Genomic DNA, 19,765 nt, shown 5'->3' on the forward strand with positions numbered 1-19,765 from the left:
GTGTGGGAGGAGGAGGAGGAGGAGGAGGAGGAGGAGGGGGGGGGGGGGTGATGAATAGCTGAGGGTGCACCTGACCCCCCCCCCCATATTGTCCGCGTGCACATACATTAAATTCACCCTCTCACTCCGCTCCCCTTACTGCTGCTGCATGATTGATTTTATTTCTGCAGCGAGTCAAACTTTATTAGTCGGTCGGAATCCTTGATCCTTTGTTTGCTGCGGCACGCATGCGCACTGGGAGTAGGGTGTGGATGGGAGAGATGCCACCTTGCCTGTCAATGGGATGGGGAGGAGGAGGAGGAGGAGGATGATGATGATGATGGTGGGGTTTTAATTTGAGGTCCGAGGAAAGAAAAAAAAATTTAAAATTTTTTTTATAATAAAATGTTTTGTGTGTGTGTGTGTGTGTGTGTGTGAGAGAGAATGGAGCCACTGTGATGGTGAACCAAGACAGACCATTTTCACACTCGCAAATCCTCCAGTAGATTACAGCGATGCTCTTTAGTGCTGAAATAATTAGTCGATTCACGGATTAGTTGACAATGAATATTTATTAATATTAAGGATATCATTCAGAAAATCTATTAATCCTTCAGGCAATTATCAAGCAAAAACAAAAACAAATCCTTTATTTACTGCTTCTCTCTTTGTAATACTAACTAATTCGCTAATGGCACACACACGTAGTCGTTTAAAGGTCCAGGAGGTCTCCGTCCGAGCCGGTTGACGCGAGCCCCGACTGTCTGGCTGCTGATTGGCTCTCATGAGTCCAGTGCGTTCATTCATCCTGCTGAGACAAACGGCGGCCTGAAGAGAAGCTACGACGGTGACTCATCCACTAGTGTGTGTGTGTGTGTGTGTGTGTGTGTGTGTGTGTGTGTGTGTGTGTGTGTGTGTGTGTGTGTGTGTGTGTGTGTGTGTGTGTGTGTGTGTGTGTGTGTGTGTGTGTGTGTGTGTGTGTGTGTGTGTGTGTGTATCAGAGATGAGGGCAGAGATATCTTGTCACATATACTGACTGAAGGCCCACAGGCTGCTCTGAGTGTCTGACATTGTTGGCGACGTGTCCCTGGTTGTCCCTGATTGTTCCTGCTTGTAGTTGTCCCTTGTTGTAGTCGTCCCTGGTTGCCCCTTGTTGTAGTCGTCCCTGGTTGTCCCTCGTTGTAGTCGTCCCTGGTTGTCCCTTGTTGTAGTCGTCCCTGGTTGTCCCTCGTTGTAGTCGTCCCTGGTTGCCCCTTGTTGTAGACTTCCCTGGTTGTCCCTCGTTGTAGTCGTCCCTGGTTGTCCCTTGTTGTAATCGTCCCTGGTTGTCCCTTGTTGTAGTCGTCCCTGGTTGTCCCTTGTTGTAGTCGTCCCTGGTTGTCCCTCGTTGTAGTCGTCCCTGGTTGCCCCTTGTTGTAGTCGTCCCTGGTTGTCCCTCGTTGTAGTCGTCCCTGGTTGCCCCTTGTTGTAGTCGTCCCTGGTTGCCCCTTGTTGTAGACTTCCCTGGTTGTCCCTCGTTGTAGTCGTCCCTGGTTGTCCCTCGTTGTAGTCGTCCCTGGTTGTCCCTCGTTGTAGTCGTCCCTGGTTGCCCCTTGTTGTAGTCGTCCCTGGTTGCCCCTTGTTGTAGTCGTCCCTGGTTGCCCCTTGTTGTAGACTTCCCTGGTTGTCCCTCGTTGTAGTCGTCCCTGGTTGTCCCTCGTTGTAGTCGTCCCTGGTTGTCCCTCGTTGTAGTCGTCCCTGGTTGCCCCTTGTTGTAGTCGTCCCTGGTTGTCCCTTGTTGTAGACTTCCCTGGTTGCCCCTTGTTGTAGTCGTCCCTGGTTGTCCCTTGTTGTAGACTTCCCTGGTTGCCCCTTGTTGTAGTCGTCCCTGGTTGTCCCTCGTTGTAGTCGTCCCTGGTTGCCCCTGGTTGTAGTCGTCCCTGGTTGCCCCTTGTTGTAGACTTCCCTGGTTGTCCCTCGTTGTAGTCGTCCCTGGTTGTCCCTCGTTGTAGTCGTCCCTGGTTGCCCCTTGTTGTAGTCGTCCCTGGTTGCCCCTTGTTGTAGTCGTCCCTGGTTGCCCCTTGTTGTAGACTTCCCTGGTTGCCCCTTGTTGTAGTCGTCCCTGGTTGTCCCTTGTTGTAGACTTCCCTGGTTGCCCCTTGTTGTAGTCGTCCCTCGTTGTCCCTTGTTGTAGACTTCCCTGGTTGCCCCTTGTTGTAGTCTTCCCTGGTTGTCCCTTGTTGTAGACTTCCCTGGTTGCCCCTTGTTGTAGTTGTCCCTTGTTGTAGTCTTCCCTGGTTGTCCCTTGTTGTAGACTTCCCTGGTTGCCCCTTGTTGTAGTCGTCCCTGGTTATCCCTTGTTGTAGTCTTCCTTGATTGTAGTCGTCCCTGGTTGTAGTCGTCCCTGGTTGTCCCTTGTTGTAGTCTTCCCTGGTTGTAGTCATCTCTGGTTGTCCCTGGTTGTAGTCGTCCCTCGTTGTCGTCATCCCTGGTTGCCCCTTGTTTTCCCTGGTTGTCCCTTGTTGTAGTCTTCCCTGGTTGTAGTCGTCCCTCGTTGTCGTCATCCCTGGTTGCCCCTTGTTTTCCCTGGTTGTCCCTTGTTGTAGTTGTCCCTGGTTGTACCTTGTTGTAGTCGTCGCTGGTTGTCCCTTGTTGTAGACTTCCTTGGTTGTCCCTTGTTGTAGACTTCCTTGGTTGTCCTTTGTTGTAGTCTTCCCTGGTTGTTCCTGGTTGTAGTCGTCCCTCGTTGTCGTCATCCCTGGTTGCCCCTTGTTTGCCCTGGTTGTCCCTTGTTGTAGTCTTCCCTGGTTGTAGTCATCCCTGGTTGTCCCTTGTTGTAGACTTCCTTGGTTGTCCCTTGTTGTAGTCTTCCCTGGTTGTTCCTGGTTGTATTCGTCCCTGGTTGTCTCTCGTTTTAATCGTCCCTCATTGTAGTCGTCCCTAGTTGTAGTCCTCCATCTTTGTAGTTGTCCATCGATGTAGTCGTCCATTGTAGTCGTCGTCCCTCGTTGCAGTCGTCCCTGGTTGTCTCTCGTTTAGTTGTCCATCGTTTTAATCGTCCATCGTTGTAGTCGTCCATCGTTGTAGTCGTCCATCGTTGTAGTCGTCCATCGATGTAGTCGTCGTCCCTCGTTGTAGCCTCCCCTCGTTGTCCCTCATTATAGAACTTCCGTTTTAACAGGAAGTCAGGTTTAGACAACGAGAGAGAGAGAGAGAGAGAGAGAGAGAGAGAGAGAGATCCCCTCTTTGTGTCCAGATGTCAAATAAAACTCTTTGTTGAGGGCCCACTGAGTCACATGATCAACAGGATCACTTCCATCCGTCTTAATTAAACGTGCGGCCGAGGCTCGTTAGCGAAGCAGCACAATGGGAGGCCGAGTGTGCAGGAAAGTGGTGAACAGGTGCAGGTTGAGTCATCACCGCTGAGCGAGTGGACAATTAAACTCAACGGGATCAGGTTTTGCTCCTGGAATTCTCATTAAAAGAGACAATCACCCCATTGTGATAGCGAGGTTACATTCATCTGCAGTTTGAGTATCGGGAAATAAGAAAATAAGTATTAAATGCAGCAGGTGAAATAATCTCTCCTCATTTTCTGAACAAAAAATAAGATCTCCTTTTGATTCAAACTAAATGAGCAGACAGTGTCGGGCGGGGCAGTCGTGTTTTATGGGAGCAGGTTGTGTTGCTGGAAGGAAGAGAAGCATGGGATGGGATGGCCAGATGCTGGCTGCCTTGCGGCCTGCAGCGCAGTGCACAGATAGCATGAATGATTTGATTGTGTTTGTTTATGAACATTTATATATATATATATATATTTTATGTTATTGCATGTGCATGTCTTGTGTTAGGGCTGCCACAATACCAGAAATGTAGTAGTCGATACCAAAACCAGTGAAATAGCGCGATTCTCGATACCCAATTTGATGCCGCGTTAAAAAAACTAAACAATAAATCACATGTTTTTAAACATGCACACCTTTTATTATCATTTGCATACTTTTTTTCTTGCCAACTTTGCTCAAGTTTCACACCAGAAACTACATTTTCCAAGATCACATTTGACCGCATCACGATAACGTGACGATGTATTCATCCATCCATCCATCCGTAATCTCTGTTCACTAATTATTGACCTTCACCTTCGTATTGAATACAGCTTGAAAGCATCATAATCTTACTCAACGCAACTTCCGTTACCCTGAGCTGTTAGCTCCGCTCATTCCCACATGGAAAAGACCTTATTTAGATTTATTTTACATTTTGGCTTCTTTATGTGTTTCTCATACCTTTTGATATAGAGGTAAGCAATAAAATGAATAATATATACAAAACATTGAATAGAAACATAAGAAACATGCACAATATATACAAAAAGAATAATACTAGTCAATTAAATAACTAACAAAACAGTCATGTGATGTTCTGGCTGGGTATACTGGGTAATACCACTTGGTATACTGGGTATACAACCACCATCCAGTCATCTGCAAAGAGGCAGAACAAACGAGCCGTTTCACCGTGATGATTCACCACGAGGGGTTTCTATTCGTCCCCTCACTCGACCAAGAGCGCCACGATTATGAAGACGAGCTTCATACGTTTACGCCGTGTCGCTGGAACAGCCGATCCCGTTTGTTTGCTTTGAATGAGTTTGGGTGTGGAATGAGGAAGTGACTGCAGTGAGAAGATAAACGTGTCAAGAGTTGGTTGTTTACGAGCTGCGGCGAAGCCAGAAGAAGTTTCTGTTTCTTTTCAAACTCCGGTCTGCGTTACAGACTTCCTCCACGGCGGCGAGCCGGCCGGCCAGTTTGATTGATTGAGAGTCGTCTTAGTGAGTAGTCGTGGAGGTCGTGGGTTTTCTTTGGGAAGTTGACTGATTACAGTTTTTTACTTTTACTATTACTATATTTTTAGGTTCAACACCTACAAATATGAAAGATGAAATGGGAACGTCTGTTTTTGTCTAATTCTGTCATTTCCATCCCTGAAAACCGAAGAAATGTCCATTATTGCACAAAACACAGCCGAGAAAACATGACGACGGTATGAAAAAGGTTATTATCTTATGGTAAATATAGGCCTCAGTCAAGTGGAATAACACAACAAAGAAAGTCTTCGTACTCGTCCCCGTCCTCTTCGTCCTTGTCTTCGTCCTCGTCCCCATCCTCTTCCTCGTCTTCGTCCTCGTCTTACTCCTCGTCTTCGTCCTCTTCGTCCTTGTCTTCGTACTCGTCTTCGTCCTCGTCTTCGTCTTCGTCCTCGTCTTCGTACTCGTCTTCCTCCTCGTCTTCGTCCTCTTCTTCATCTTCGTCCTCGTTCTCGTCCTTGTCCCCGTCCTCGTATTAGTACTCGTCTTCCTCCTCGCCTTCGTCCTCTTCTTCATCTTCGTCCTCGTCCTTGTCCCCGTCCTCGTATTAGTACTCGTCTTCCTCCTCGTCTTCGTCCTCGTCCTCTTCGTCCTGGTCGTCGTCCTGGTCTTCGTACTCGTCTTCCTCCTCGCCTTCGTCCTCGTCCTCTTCGTACTCGTCTTCGTCCTCGTATTAGTACTCGTCTTCCTCCTCGCCTTCGTCCTCGTCCTCTTCGTACTCGTCTTCGTCCTCGTCCTTGTCCTCTTCGTACTCGTCTTCGTCCCCGTCCTCTTCGTCCTTGTCTTCGTCCTCGTCCCCGACCTCTTCCTCGTCTTCGTTACTCGTCTTCGTACTCGTCTTCGTACTCGTCTTCGTCTTCGTCCTCGTCTTCGTCCTCGTCCTCTTCTTCGTCTTCGTCCTCGTTCTCGTCCTGGTCCTGGTCCTCGTCCTGGTCCTGGTCCTGGTCTTCGTCCCCGTCCTCATCCTCGTCCTTCCTTCCACCACGAGTGCCGTCTGTCACATCGCGCCTCGTCTTTTACAGAAGTTACAACTCGCCCCTCGCTCTCTCTGCTGAAGCCCAACTCGCTCACTCCGTCACTCGTTCTCGTGGATTTTGTAAAAATCATTTGGCGATATAAAAAAAAAAAAAAAAAAGCCCAAGCCGGCGACGTTTATGGACCCCGGGACAGAAGAGGGACAGATTATGAGTCTATTATGAGGCCTTTTCAATCTTAACAACACATGCGTTTGCCCAAAACAGGAAGATTCATCACTTGTGGTTAAATAATACCTCTTTGCTTCAGCCCCCCCCCCCCCCCCCCCTCCCACCTCCCCCCCCTTGTGGCATTCCTGTCTGGTGACTTCAAATGGAGGCATTTCTGATATTGATCTGATATAAATCAATTATTAACTGCAGGACGTTCCTGTTGCGGTGAGAGTTACAGATCAGCGAGCTTGAACGTTCTCTTTCATCCGCGAGGCGGGCGTCGGCCATCTTGTTTCAGCACAAACCTGGAACACCACGAACAGATTACACAGAGAAGAATACAAGTGTCATGAAGCTCCGTGGAGCCAATGGCATCCATTCCCTGTGTTTTGGTTGGACGTGGAGGACACGGTGGTTCTCCTGCTGCCGTCGGCCTTCAGCACCGATGAGCCTCGCTCGCCCTCGTGGCCCTCGCCTCGCTCGCCCTCGCCTCGCTCGCCCTCGTCGCCCTCGTGGCCCTCGCCTCGCTCGCCCTCGCCTCGCTCGCCCTCGTCGCCCTCGTGGCCCTCGCCTCGCTCGCCCTCGCCTCGCTCGCCCTCGTCGCCCTCGTCTCCCTCACCCTCGCCTCGCTCGCCCTCGTCGCCCTCGTCTCCCTCACCCTCGCCTCGCTCGCCCTCGTCGCCCTCGTCTCCCTCACCCTCGCCTCGCTCGCCCTCGTCGCCCTCGTCTCCCTCACCCTCGCCTCGCTCGCCCTCGTCGCCCTCGTCTCCCTCACCCTCGCCTCGCTCGCCCTCGCCTCGCTCGCCCTCGTCGCCCTCGTCTCCCTCACCCTCGCCTCGCTCGCCCTCGTCGCCCTCGTCTCCCTCACCCTCGCCTCGCTCGCCCTCGTCGCCCTCGTCTCCCTCACCCTCGCCTCGCTCGCCCTCGTCGCCCTCGTCTCCCTCACCCTCGCCTCGCTCGCCCTCGACTCGCTCGCCCTCGTCGCCCTCGCCTCCCTCACCCTCGCCTCGCTCGCCCTCGTCGCCCTCGTCTCCCTCACCCTCGCCTCGCTCGCCCTCGTCGCCCTCGTCTCCCTCACCCTCGCCTCGCTCGCCCTCGTCTCGTAGGTGCGCGGCGGCCTTCTTCTCGTTCCAGTTCTGTCGCCTCCCATCAACGAGAGGGAAAGTGTGGACGGGAAGAAAATTACAAGAATATATTTTCTGTTTCTTTTCTTTTTTTCTCAACTGCGAGACGAAGGAGTCTGAACTATGTTCTATTATGGGTAATTCAATATTTGACACTGCCTGATACTAGAACTTTACATTTGTCAAATTTTACTTGTATACAAAATATATTATTAGTCTTTTCAAGATTAAAATTAATGCATTCATTTTTTTTTTTTTTAATTATTCTAAAATATTTGGATTGATTTTTATTTTGTTTACTTAATAATTAAAAAGTTGGAATTATTGAAAATATACATGCAAAATAAATATATATTTAATTTAATTTAATTAAAATATATTAAATAGTTAGTTTTTCGAGTTTTTAATTAATTAAATCATATAAAATATAGTATATATTAATAGTTTTGATATCATATTTCACTATCCCCAAGTTCCTAATAATATTTCTAATTAATTATGGTTTTATTATAATCTTTTTGTATTATGTCGTATTTAGTATAAATTCACTATAATATCTCATATATTTTTTTAATACAATGAATACCATAATTTAGAATATATAATATAGTCACATTTCCTTTAATCTGGAATACAATTAATAACGGTTATTTTATTAAATCTCTCTGAAATATCATCAGATATAAATGAATTGGGGCTGAACATAAACCCGGGGCGAGCTCGCCGTTCTTTTTAAAGGTCGGCGTGTCTGTAGCCCAGTTGAGACCAGATCCACCAATTAGAGTCCCGTCTAGACGGCCAGTCGGCCGGTGCTGCTGCAGGATGATGATGATGATGATGATGATGATGATGTGTGTCTTGGCTCTCGGCCCCCGCGGCTCTTTTTTTTTCCGGGGTTAGCTGGAGTTTAGAGTCGGCTTTGTCTCCTCGCCTGGTCTGACTGCAGGTCTCTCTCTCTCTCTCTCTCTCTCTCTCTCTCTCTCTCTCTCTCTCTGGGGACAGCGGACGCCCGCCACGTCCAATCTGGTGACGGGTCGCTTCAGATGCTCGGAGGGCCAGACGAGGAGGAGGCACCCGACCCGTCCGTGGTGTTCTCAGACCTCCGCCTGAAGCCACCGGGTTGTTGTTTTACTGCCGTGTCTCCTTCCGTGTCTCCTTTCCTCAGTCCTTGGTTCCTTTAGTAAATGTATTGGGCCTACTGGTAATCTGGAAGTCGATGGGACCGTCTCACTGTTTCTTGTAAACGTGGGAGGGGAATCTTCGCCTGCCTTCATGCGGCAGATTTATGGAACGATGTGAAAGACGATTCCCGTGATGGTGCTTTATGGGTTTTTTCTTCCGCGCGCCGCGACTCATAAATAAACGTTAACAGAAGAGTCCCCGGAAAGCAGTCGGGAGTTATGACTCAAACAAACACATATAATATCATAAACAGACCACCTGACTCTGTGTAATGTTCCTAGACCGCTGTAAAGATATGAAGGAACCTCTGAGGACTAAAGTGAGCAGGAACTAACGTCTCATTTAGTGGAAAATAACTGCTGTCAGAAAAGTAAGAAGCTGATGATAACTGATGTAAAATATCTGCACAATTTGCAGCTAACGAGCTAAAACATGCACAAAAAACCCACAACATTTCCCATCAGAGTTGCTGGTTTCATTCCCAGAGCTGTCACCGCTCTGCAGGTATCGATTGATGTCGGACCACGTCTGGCTCCGGGTGGGAAGCCGAGGGGCCTTCAGGGCCTCCGGGGCCTTCGGGGCCTTCGGGGATCCATGCAGACAGATGGACAGTGGGGGCGGTGGGGGGCTCTAAGCCGGAGTGCTATCGATTGACACGAGAGACAGAAGCCGAGCTGAAAGCAAAGACAAAGAGAGGAATATATATCCTCCTCTGAAGCCAAAAGGAGCCTCTCTGTCTTTAATGTGTGCAGATCATATCCATCTCTACCGTGGCTCACTGGAGTTGGACTGCGCTTCTGGAAAAAGACAGAAAAGCAGTAATTAGACATATCCCTCCTCCCAGGTCTCACCCCATCACAGAGAAATAGTCCCCCTCTCTGTCCGGCCTCTGGTTTTCTCCTTAGTTTCATGATAAAGTTATAATAATAATAATAATACATTGGTTTTATAAGGCGCCTTTCAAGGCACTCAAGGTCGCCGTGCTTTATGTTTGCTCATAATGACATCGAGTGAAGTGCAATGCTCCTGCAGTTCCTCTGTTACGTGTCACGTAGTTAAAAGGAGATCAGGTGTAAATGTGACGCCAGGTCCTCGTTACGCCGGGTCCTCGTTACGCCGGGTCCTCGTTACGCCGGGTCCTCGTTACGGCGGGTCTTCTTTACGCCAGGTCCTCGTTACGCCGGATCCTCGTTACGCCGGATCCTCGTTACGCCGGGTCCTCGTTACGCCGGGTCCTCGTTACGCCGGGTCTTCGTTACGCCGGGTCTTCGTTACGCCGGGTCCTCGTTACGCGGGTCCTCGTTACGCCGGGTCCTCGTTACGCCGGGACCTCGTTACGACGGGTCCTCGTTACGCCGGGTCCTCGTTACGCCGGGACCTCGTTACGACGGGTCCTCGTTACGCCGGGTCCTCGTTACGCCGGGTCTTCGTTACGCCGGGTCCTCGTTACGCCGGGACCTCGTTACGCTGGGACCTCGTTACGCCAGGTCTTCGTTACGCCAGGTCCTCTTTACGCCGGGTCCTCGTTACGCCGGGTCCTCGTTACGCCGGGTCCTCGTTACGCCGGGTCTTCGTTACGCCGGGTCTTTGTTACGCCGGGTCCTCGTTACGCCGGGTCCTCGTTACGCCGGGTCCTCGTTACGCCGGGTCTTTGTTACGCCGGGTCCTCGTTACGCCGGGTCCTCGTTACGCCGGGTCCTCGTTACGCCGGGTCCTCGTTACGCCGGGTCTTCGTTACGCCGGGTCTTCGTTACGCCGGGTCCTCGTTACGCCGGGTCTTCGTTACGCCGGGTCCTCTTTACGCCGGGTCCTCGTTACGCCGGGTCCTCGTTACGCCGGGTCCTCGTTACGCCGGGTCCTCGTTACCCCGGGTCCTCGTTACGCCGGGTCTTCGTTACGCCGGGTCCTCTTTACGCCGGGTCCTCGTTACCCCGGGTCCTCGTTACCCCGGGTCCTCGTTACCCCGGGTCCTCGTTACGCCGGGTCCTCGTTACGCCGGGTCCTCGTTACCCCGGGTCCTCGTTACGCCGGGTCCTCGTTACGCCGGGTCCTCGTTACGCCGGGTCCTCGTTACGCCGGGTCCTCGTTACCCCGGGTCCTCGTTACGCCGGGTCCTCGTTACGCCGGGTCCTCGTTACGCCGGGTCCTCGTTACGCCGGGTCCTCGTTACGCCGGGACCTCGTTACGCCGGGACCTCGTTACGCCGGGACCTCGTTACGCCGGGTCCTCGTTACGCCGGGTCTTCGTTACGCCGGGTCCTCGTTACGCCGGGTCTTCGTTACGCCGGGTCCTCGTTACGCCGGGACCTCGTTACGCCGGGACCTCGTTACGCCGGGACCTCGTTACGCCGGGACCTCGTTACGCCAGGTCTTCGTTACGCCAGGTCTTCGTTACGCCAGGTCTTCGTTACGCCAGGTCCTCTTTACGCCAGGTCCTCTTTACGCCAGGTCCTCGTTACGCCAGGTCTTCGTTACGCCGGGTCTTCGTTACGCCGGGTCTTCGTTACGCCGGGTCTTCGTTACGCCGGGTCCTCGTTACGCCGGGTCCTCGTTACGCCGGGTCCACGTTACGCCGGGTCCTCGTTACGCCGGGTCTTCGTTACGCCGGGTCCTCGTTACGCCGGGTCCTTGTTACGCCAGGTCTCCGTTACGCCGGGTCCTCGTTACGCCAGGTCCTAGTTACCCCTGAACATGTCTGAAAGTCACATGTCTAAAGTGGACTTTCCTCACATGGCGGTATTTTGGCACGACGGTCTGCGATCGTAACTCCTGTGTCGGCCTCCCTGAGAATCTCACACAGATGTAGTTATTAATAAGATTATGATGAGCCGATACTGAGCGCCTGTTGTTCTGCGTGTGTGGTTGAAACCAGACGCTATTAAAGCACAAAGCGTCTGTACATCACGATAACATGCAAACACAGCGGAGAACACCGAGTCCTTATTTCTGTTCGCAACACGACATCAGACAAACACTGGTTACGACACAGTGCAGCGCTTATTAAAATCTGATTAATGTTGTCTGAATTAATAGACACTGCAGTGTCGTGCATTCACACTGATTTAAGGAATTAATTGGAGCTTAACACAACTTCCTGTTATTTGGCTTCTGGCTTGCATAATGAGCATGCCGCAGGTACTTAAGGTTTCCGCAGGATGCAAAGGTCAAAGGTCAACCAACCCCCCCCCCCCCCCCCCCCCCCCAAAAAAAAAACCCTCAATAGAGCGTTTAAAGAAAGACAAAAACTTAAGATGAGGATTCCTTTGAAAGCCTGCAGACAGAGTGCTTGACAGCTCTTGAAGTCTCCTGTCTCACAGCGTGTCGAGGAGGAGGAGGAGGAGGAGAAGGAGGAGGAGGAGGAGGAGGAGGAGGAGGAGAAAGAAGAAGAGGAGGAGGAGGAGGAGGAGGAGAAAGATGAGGAGGAGGAGGAGGAAGAAGAGGAGGAGGAGAAAGAAGAGGAGGAGGAGAAGGAAGAGGAGGAGAAAGAAGAGGAGGAGAAAGAAGAGGAGGAGGAGAAGGAAGAGGAGGAGAAAGAAGAAGAGGAGAAAGAAGAAGAGGAGAAGGAGGAGAAAGAAGAGGAGGAGGAGGAGGAGAAAGATGAGGAGGAGGAGGAGGAGGAAGAAGAGGAGGAGGAGGAGAAAGAAGAAGAGGAGAAGGAGGAGTAGGAGAAAGAAGAAGAGGAGGAGGAGGAGAAAGAAGAGGAGGAGGAGGAGAAAGAAGAGAAGGAGGAGAAAGATGAGGAGGAAGAGGAGGAAGAGGAGGAGGATGAGGAGGAGGAGAAGGATAAGAAAGAAGAGGAGGAGGAGGAGGAGAAAGAAGAGGAGGAGGAGGAGGAGGAGAAAGACGAGGAGGAAGAGGAGGAGGAGGAGAAGGAGGAGGAGAAAGATGAGGAGGAGGAGGAGGAGAAAGAAGAGGAGAAGGAGGAGGAGGAGAAAGATGAGGAGGAAGAGGAGGAGGAGGAAGAAGAGAAGGAGAAGGAGGAGAAAGATGAGGAGGAAGAGGAGGAGGAGGAAGAAGAGGAGGCGGCGTGTGTGTTGGGAGGAAGGAGTATTGGCAGGACCCCGTGATGGAGTGGAAGATAGAGCCGGCTGTCACAACAGTTTGGGGAGCGAGTCTCCTTTTTGAAGAGGGACTAATGCGTCCGCCCTCCCGATTCCGCTCGGCGTCCATTTTGATTCGTGGTTTATGATGTGCACTTTATTGCAGCTTATCTTACGTGTACAGAGCACTACGCGCTCAAAATGGCCGCTGCCGCGCGGCCTGATCAGAGAGGCCAAGAACCAACCGGCAGCTTTCCATACGGGGGAAAGAAACAACCGTCAAAAACAAACAAAAGGGACGTTCTCATTCGCGTATCGTCCAGGACTCAAAGGACTTTGCATCAATCTGAGTGTTTTATGGACACGATGTCCACGCGGCCGCCGTATTACACGGCGACACCGTGACGAAGCGCCGCGGTTAGTTCAGAAGACGTTCCCTCTCGACCCAAACCGCTTCCTGACAACGTCGACCAATCAGACGGCTTTGTTTATACACGTTTGCCGGTGGATCTATAACTGAAGAGCTGGTCTTGTTAAGATGAATACGGCTCGGTAGCCATTAAATCGAGCTTTAATTACCTTGAACAAACAAGCTCTGGCCGACATTAGTCATCCATTGTTGTTGTTACAGTCACTTTTGAATTAACACGCGCTCAGTAGTTCATAAGAAAGCTTTCAGAAGCATTTGTTTGTTGGACTTTGATGCTGTAAACTCCCTCATGACATGAACGTGGCGTCACGCCTGATGCTCTTTGAATGGAAACACCTGCTAACTTCACGAAGGCTACTTTGCTGAAACGGGAAGCCTGATGGAGACCCGACGCCAGAAAAACAAAAACACTCTTCCTGCCGATTAGGAGTTAATTTAGCTCGCTAGGAAACAGGTAGCGCTAGCTACCTACAGGTAGCCCTAGCTAACAAACTAACAAATAGTAGTGTGGATCGCTGGTTCAGAGGCAAAATAAAAGATCAACTGACCAATTAAGGGTCCAGGGTTCAAATCACAATTACTGCATGAATCCCATCCCCATGTAGACCAGTATTACAGAACGGCGTCCATCCTGCAGTGCACGTCGTATGTTAGGGACTTCATGGTGGTCTAACGACCCACAATCCATCAGGAGTGACATGTTTAAGCAGCGGGCTTTGGAGACAATCAGCTGTTCTCCATCAACCCGAGAGCGAGGACCCCCGATACGGCGGCCAGACGACGCATCGTGTCCGACATTCGACGTGAACAAAGGCGACGCACAAACGGCCGACCCGCGACACAAACGGTGCTTCTGTGAGACACAATGCCCGCACACTGTTTCCTGTTTGGACAGCGGACGATGCGTTCCGTCCGACAGGAAGTGAGAACGCTTCGCTGCGAGTACGACGAAGACACCGTCGACGCGTTCGTACTAAAAAAACTGGTTTTGGGGATCTGCGGAAGGTTCTAGAAACGCATGGCAACCATCGTCATGACGCTTTTAGGAGATTATGTCAAAAAGGAATCTGACTCGTGGAAGACTCCAGAACAATGCGTCGTGTGTGTGAACATTTGTAAACTGTATGGACTCCTTCCACGGAACGTGGCCTTGAGCCAACATCTGGAACGTGTAGTGAGATGTTGGTGAGATCTCGTCGTTTTTCTGTTCACTTTGTAAACACACTTACGCCTCTTTTCTCCTTTTAATGAGATGCGCTTTTTTTGCTTTTTTCACGCCGTCCTTCAGCCGGCTGCCAAGGACTGTTGAGATGAATATTTAATGCATCGGAACGTGTCGTCGTTTAAAAGCTGCATTACACACCTTCCGCCAATTTGCATCCCAAAGTACGGACTTTTGCTCTTCTTTATTTTTCTTTGCCGTTTTCAATTTTTCCAACTCGATTACATTACGGAGCTAATTGCTAAATGAATAGCATACATTATGGCAAACTCCGCCCACAGCTGCCCACACATGCCTCAGGAAGTAGATCCTCTACTCAACATGATGCACGGTTTGGGTTCCCACAGTAATAAATCAGGTGTTGTGGATGAACGGCTCCGGCGGAGTCGCTGGTATGAAAACACTGCGGTTGTTTTGGCTACACCAGTTGCAGCTCTCCTAATTGAGAGGACTCAGAGCGCCTTTGGAAAGACCGAGAGGGGCTGCAGGGCGTCGCACCGTTTAGGAGACGGACGGGTCGGCGCCATTGGCCAGCGCTTCAGTTCTAGTTGCACATCACTGATGCGTCAGTGGGCGCTGCGTGGCGGATTTATGACGGCCCATGTGGTTCACGGGGAGGTCAGTTCTGGACTTCATTGTCACGTATTGAAAACAACAGTTTTCAGGAAGTATTTTACAAACTGTGTGTGTGTGTGTGTGTGTGTGTGTGTGTGTGTGTGCGTGTGTGTGTGTGCGTGTGTGTGTGTGTGTGTGCTCTCTCTCCGATCCTCTCTGGCTGGTCACAGTTTGAACAGAAAGGCTTTTTGCTCGCCGTTCTTTGCATGGAGGTAATTCAATTTGACATTTTCAGGATAATTTACGCCAGATTTGTAATCTTTGTGTTAATTGATATGTTAAAACAAACAAACATGTGTGCTGATACAGCTGAATGATGTATTGTGTGGTTCTTGAACGAAACACAGGTCAACAGGGAAGAGCCACGAACAGCAGTTCCTCAAACGACCACTTGAGGCTCAATGTGAAAAAGACCAACTTTACAGCCACAAATCTTTACAGCCTGGTATCAAGAAGAGTTTTGGTCTCTATAGTTAATTTATTCATAGCTCCCCCGCTTAATAAAACAAAGTTCTTTCGGTTATTACTCAAAAATAAATAAATATAGATTACGGTTTGCTACAAATGATCAAAATACAGTAATAAAAGATTACGTAACAAAACCTCCTGTGAGCCTTTTTAATCATCTCAAAAACATTCCATCTCAAAAACATTACATTTACGTAATGATTTATAGTTAAAAGGAATCTCGAATGCAATCCAGGGATTAGTTTTTGCTCGTGGAGGAATATATTTCAATCTGCTGACGGCGTTTCCAGGAGGAAATACTCCGTCTGCTGTGGACAGGCTCCACTTCCTGTCCCCAGAGACCCGGAGGATGAGAGTCCTCTGGGGAATTTGATGCTATTCCTCTTCCCAAACTCAGAACTCCAGTTTACAACATCAGAAATTTATTCATCGCTTTCTTATCTTAAAACTCATCCGGTGTTCTTTCAGCCTCGTATATCCGGAGGATGTGACGGTTTCATCCTATCGAGGTTCATCAGGTTCACGACCAGCCGACATGGAGCCGACATCCTCGAACACAATGCATCGCTTCACTTTACAGCCTCTTAAACGGCAATATTTCCTTTTAAATGTGCCCTTAAGTGAAGAAGAGAAGTTTGTTTCCACTGTGTGACTCATTTTGTACATACATATATATGCCACTGAGAACCCATTCGTAACCATGGAGAAAACTCGTGTGAAAAGTAAGTAAGATTACTAACAATTAAAAGTTACTTTAGTTCAGTAGAAAGAGGAAAACCTTTTCAACCCTTTCAAAGTGACCGTTTGCTTCTTTCAAGGTCCTTTTTCTTTCTTTCATAGCCACACTGAGCACACGGGAGGTTTTATTGCCTCTTCGACCTCTGCTTCTGGTTTCTGCTGCCGATCAAAAAACTATATCGAAGGGCATCCGCCAAAAAAAGCCTTGCATGTAGAAGGTGTTGCAGAGTTTTAGAGGCCTGGCGTGACATTTACGAGGTGGCGTGGAAGCGGGACCTGCTCTGCCGACGGGGCCGACCCATCGAGACCACTTCAGAGGCAACGAGAGGACGAGGAGGTCCAGATCCTCAAAAAGGCCCAAAAAATACTGAGGAGGCCTGCAGCGAAGGAACGTTACGTAAACAGATCGTGGAGATTGTTCCACATCATTGAAACGGAGTGTCGGTAGAACATGAGTTCAGTCCTGTTAATATTATACTGGAGGTGGAGCAGATAAAGAGGCACAGAACACATGTATTCTATTCATAATAGGAGAGTTTCTTCTTTGCCTTTTCTAAAACAACAACGGTAGGCGTAAAACAATGGTACGTAAAACAACAACTGTACATAAAAGAACAACAGTACGCGTAAAACAACAACGGTACGTAAAACAATGGTACGTAAAACAATGGTACGTAAAACAACGGTACGTAAAACAACAACGGTACGTAAAACAATGGTACGTAAAACAATGGTACGTAAAACAACAACTGTACGTAAAACAACAACTGTACGTAAAACAACAACGGTACGTAAAACAACAACGATACGTAAAATTAACAGCACGTAAACCAACGGTACAAAAAACACCACGTAAAACGATATGTACGTAAAACAACTGTACAAAAAAAATGGTACTAAAAACGTCGTAAAGTTGTCACAGAGGGCGGTCTCCTGGGTGAAAAGTCCTGTGTTTATTATTTAATCTTACAATACAGATTAATTTTTGCATAAAATGTTTAACACTTGAGTCGAACGTGTCGGCATCGATGTTGCGACGCTGGAGGATCCGTGTCCGTCATCTGAGTCCTAACTGCATCTGAAGCTTTGTATTTATGCTTCATGATGGATTGTTTCATGAGAACAATCCGACGGGCCGCTGGGTGACGGCTTCACGTCTGAACCGCGGTGACACGGTGAACACCACCCGTCTGGTACCACGGGCGGTTAAAACAAACAAACACCAAATATGGTGCTGGCCTCCTGCTGATGACTGAGTGGAAAAATAACTTTTGCAGAGGAAACGTCCTTGACTCTCGCCGGTCATGAGCTGGACGGCTTCAGCTGACGTTTCTCTGCTCAGCTTCCCCCGAAAAATACAAAGCAAGGTTTACTCACCGGTTTAAAACGAGGCCGCGGTTCTGGTCCCGGAGAGAGGAGTGACACTACTCTGCAGCGCACGTTTCCCCACAAACGAGCGCTGACTTCAGCATCAGGACCCACATTCTGAATCCCAAAGTGGCACCTTTTATCAACGAGATGTGCGTCTATAATATTTGGTTGAAAACGTGAGTCTACACTTAGCCGCGCTGTCTCTTTAAATGAGAATGTTTGGGTTAGTTTACATTTCGTGACAAAGGGCCCCTTTTTGTTTCCTTTTTAGCAACCTTGGGGCTGACTGATGGCTGAGTGTGTGTGTGTGTGTGTGTGTGTGTGCAGGAAGCCGAGCTGTGGACAGGTCACATATTTCTCAGACTGTCCATTGCTCATTAATAAACAGTGTGTGTGTTTATCTGTCTCCATTTGCGCCAAAGTAATTGTGTGTGTGTGTGTGTGTGTGTGTGAGGCATGATGCATTCTGGGTATTCCCGCAGCGTCAGTGTGGTGGGAACCCAAGCGCTCTGCCTAAGTTCTGGTAGAACCTCCTGGATGGTTTCCCTTGGAATACAAGAGAGTTCTCCGTAGAACCTTTTTGTATTTCTATTGTTGGAGTCGGCTTTCGGGTCTAAAGGTCAACTCAGTTCTGCTTTTGTTTGCATCCATCCGACCGTCCGTCAGTTTGATGGGAAGTCCTTCCTCCAGCATCTGAACCCTCCCTGTTCAAATATTTAGGAAGGCGAGGTCACTGTATTCACCGCGTCCTTCGCCACATAACTCTTGTGCAACGGCCTCGAGCGAGAACCACCCACTGACGGACACGTCAATCATTCTCCTTCTGCATTGACGGTATTTATTATGTTTTATGGTTTTGACGAGCAGCTTTTCTATTCGTCCACACGAGACATGGCGGCCGGCCAAACGGCGGCGCTTCATCGCATTAAATTAAATCCACAACATCGAACATTGAACATTGAACCTTTAAGGTGGGCTGTGATTGGTTCTCAATTATATATCTTTAGGTTATATTTTCTTGCCTCAGCCGAAACTTTACTAACTTCTGACATCGATCACTTTTGTAAGAAGTTGCTGCCAAATATTATATATATATATATATATATATATATATATATATATATATATATATATATATATATATATTAAATCAAGTGCATTTTAAGGTGAATATTGTGAGTAGAGGGTGTTGCATTGAGCTCCAGCTGTGGTGAACGTCTTTTAGTGTAGTTTATGAACACTTATGGTTGTACTATGAGTACCAGCGTGTATTCATCCCACGGTTCTTTTTCTTCTACTCGTTACATCTGACGATCTTTTCAAAGTAAACTATAAAATAGCTACAGAAGTACTCGAGTTAGGTGACGAAAACGTGAACGCCGACTCCTCGTTTCACACGGGGGAACAAAATTATTCAATATGTTCGGTGATGTTGTGTTCGGTGATGTCGTGTTTGGTGATGTCGTGTTTGGTGATGTCGTGTTTGGTGATGTCGTGTTTGGTGATGTCGTGTTTGGTGATGTCGTGTTTGGTGATGTCGTGTTTGGTGATGTCGTGTTTGGTGATGTCGTGTTTGGTGATGTCGTGTTTGGGGATGTCGTGTTTGGTGATGTCGTGTTTGGTGATGTCGTGTTTGGTGATGTCGTGTTTGGTGATGTCGTGTTTGGTGATGTCGTGTTTGGTGATGTCGTGTTTGGTGATGTCGTGTTTGGTGATGTCGTGTTTGGTGATGTCGTGTTTGGTGATGTCGTGTTCGGTGATGTCGTGTTCGGTGTTCGGTGATGTCGTGTTCGGTGATGTCGTGTTCGGTGATGTCGTGTTCGGTGATGTCGTGTTCGGTGATGTCGTGTTCGGTGTTCGGTGATGACGTGTTCGGTGATGTCGTGTTCGGTGATGTCGTGTTCGGTGATGTCGTGTTCGGTGATGTCGTGTTCGGTGATGTCGTGTTCGGTGATGTCGTGTTCGGTGTTCGGTGATGTCGTGTTCGGTGATGACGTGTTCGGTGATGTCGTGTTCGGTGATGACGTGTTCGGTGATGTCGTGTTCGGTGATGTCGTGTTCGGTGATGTCGTGTTCGGTGATGTCGTGTTCGGTGATGTCGTGTTCGGTGATGTCGTGTTCGGTGTTCGGTGATGTCGTGTTCGGTGATGTCGTGTTCGGTGTTCGGTGATGTCGTGTTCGGTGATGTCGTGTTCGGTGATGTCGTGTTCGGTGATGTCGTGTTCGGTGTTCGGTGATGTCGTGTTCGGTGATAACCGGCTCGGTAAGAATCGTCTCGGAGCGCCTCACCGGCTTTCATCAGCGGCTCTCTGTTTTTGATCAATAAGCATCTCCAGCCCAGCGCTGTCAATTTGAGGATTGATCCTCTAAACACCAACGAATATATGTGTGTGTGTGTGTGTGTTTATTTATGCCTCTGAATGTGCGTTTAGCATTAGCTTGAATGCTCGTGGCTGGGTGTGTGTGTGTTGAGCCTCAGGCCAGAGTAAGCAGTGGGCAGTCTGTGTGTACTCTGGGTAATTACACTGCTCTCCAGAACAAAGCCATGACTTAGTTTGGAT

The 19,765-nt window shown here is 49.1% G+C and overlaps 1 protein-coding gene across 5 annotated transcripts in view; it reads left to right on the top strand.

Annotated features, from left to right (window-relative positions):
• Window positions 1–19,765, top strand: part of basp1 (brain abundant, membrane attached signal protein 1) — a 30,037-nt gene that overhangs the window by 923 nt on the left and 9,349 nt on the right. Inside the window, exons 1-3 of one of the 5 annotated variants that reach the window (XM_034554891.1) lie at window positions 14,328–14,630; window positions 14,798–14,839; window positions 15,564–15,817. The exons of 1 other annotated variant lie outside the window; for it this stretch is intronic. Coding sequence is in view for 1 of the 4 variants with exons in the window: in XM_034554889.1 (XP_034410780.1) it covers window positions 14,614–14,630 (17 nt within the window). In the remaining 3 variants the exon portion in view is untranslated. Of the gene's footprint in view, window positions 1–4,517; window positions 4,793–13,869; window positions 13,976–14,327; window positions 14,631–14,797; window positions 14,840–15,563; window positions 15,818–19,765 lie in introns of those variants that run through there. 3 more of the 5 variants (XM_034554892.1, XM_034554893.1, XM_034554889.1) reach the window with 3 other exon arrangements.

The sequence above is a fragment of the Cyclopterus lumpus genome, chromosome 17, assembly GCF_009769545.1.
Source record: "Cyclopterus lumpus isolate fCycLum1 chromosome 17, fCycLum1.pri, whole genome shotgun sequence".
Classification (NCBI taxonomy): Eukaryota; Metazoa; Chordata; class Actinopteri; order Perciformes; family Cyclopteridae; genus Cyclopterus; species Cyclopterus lumpus.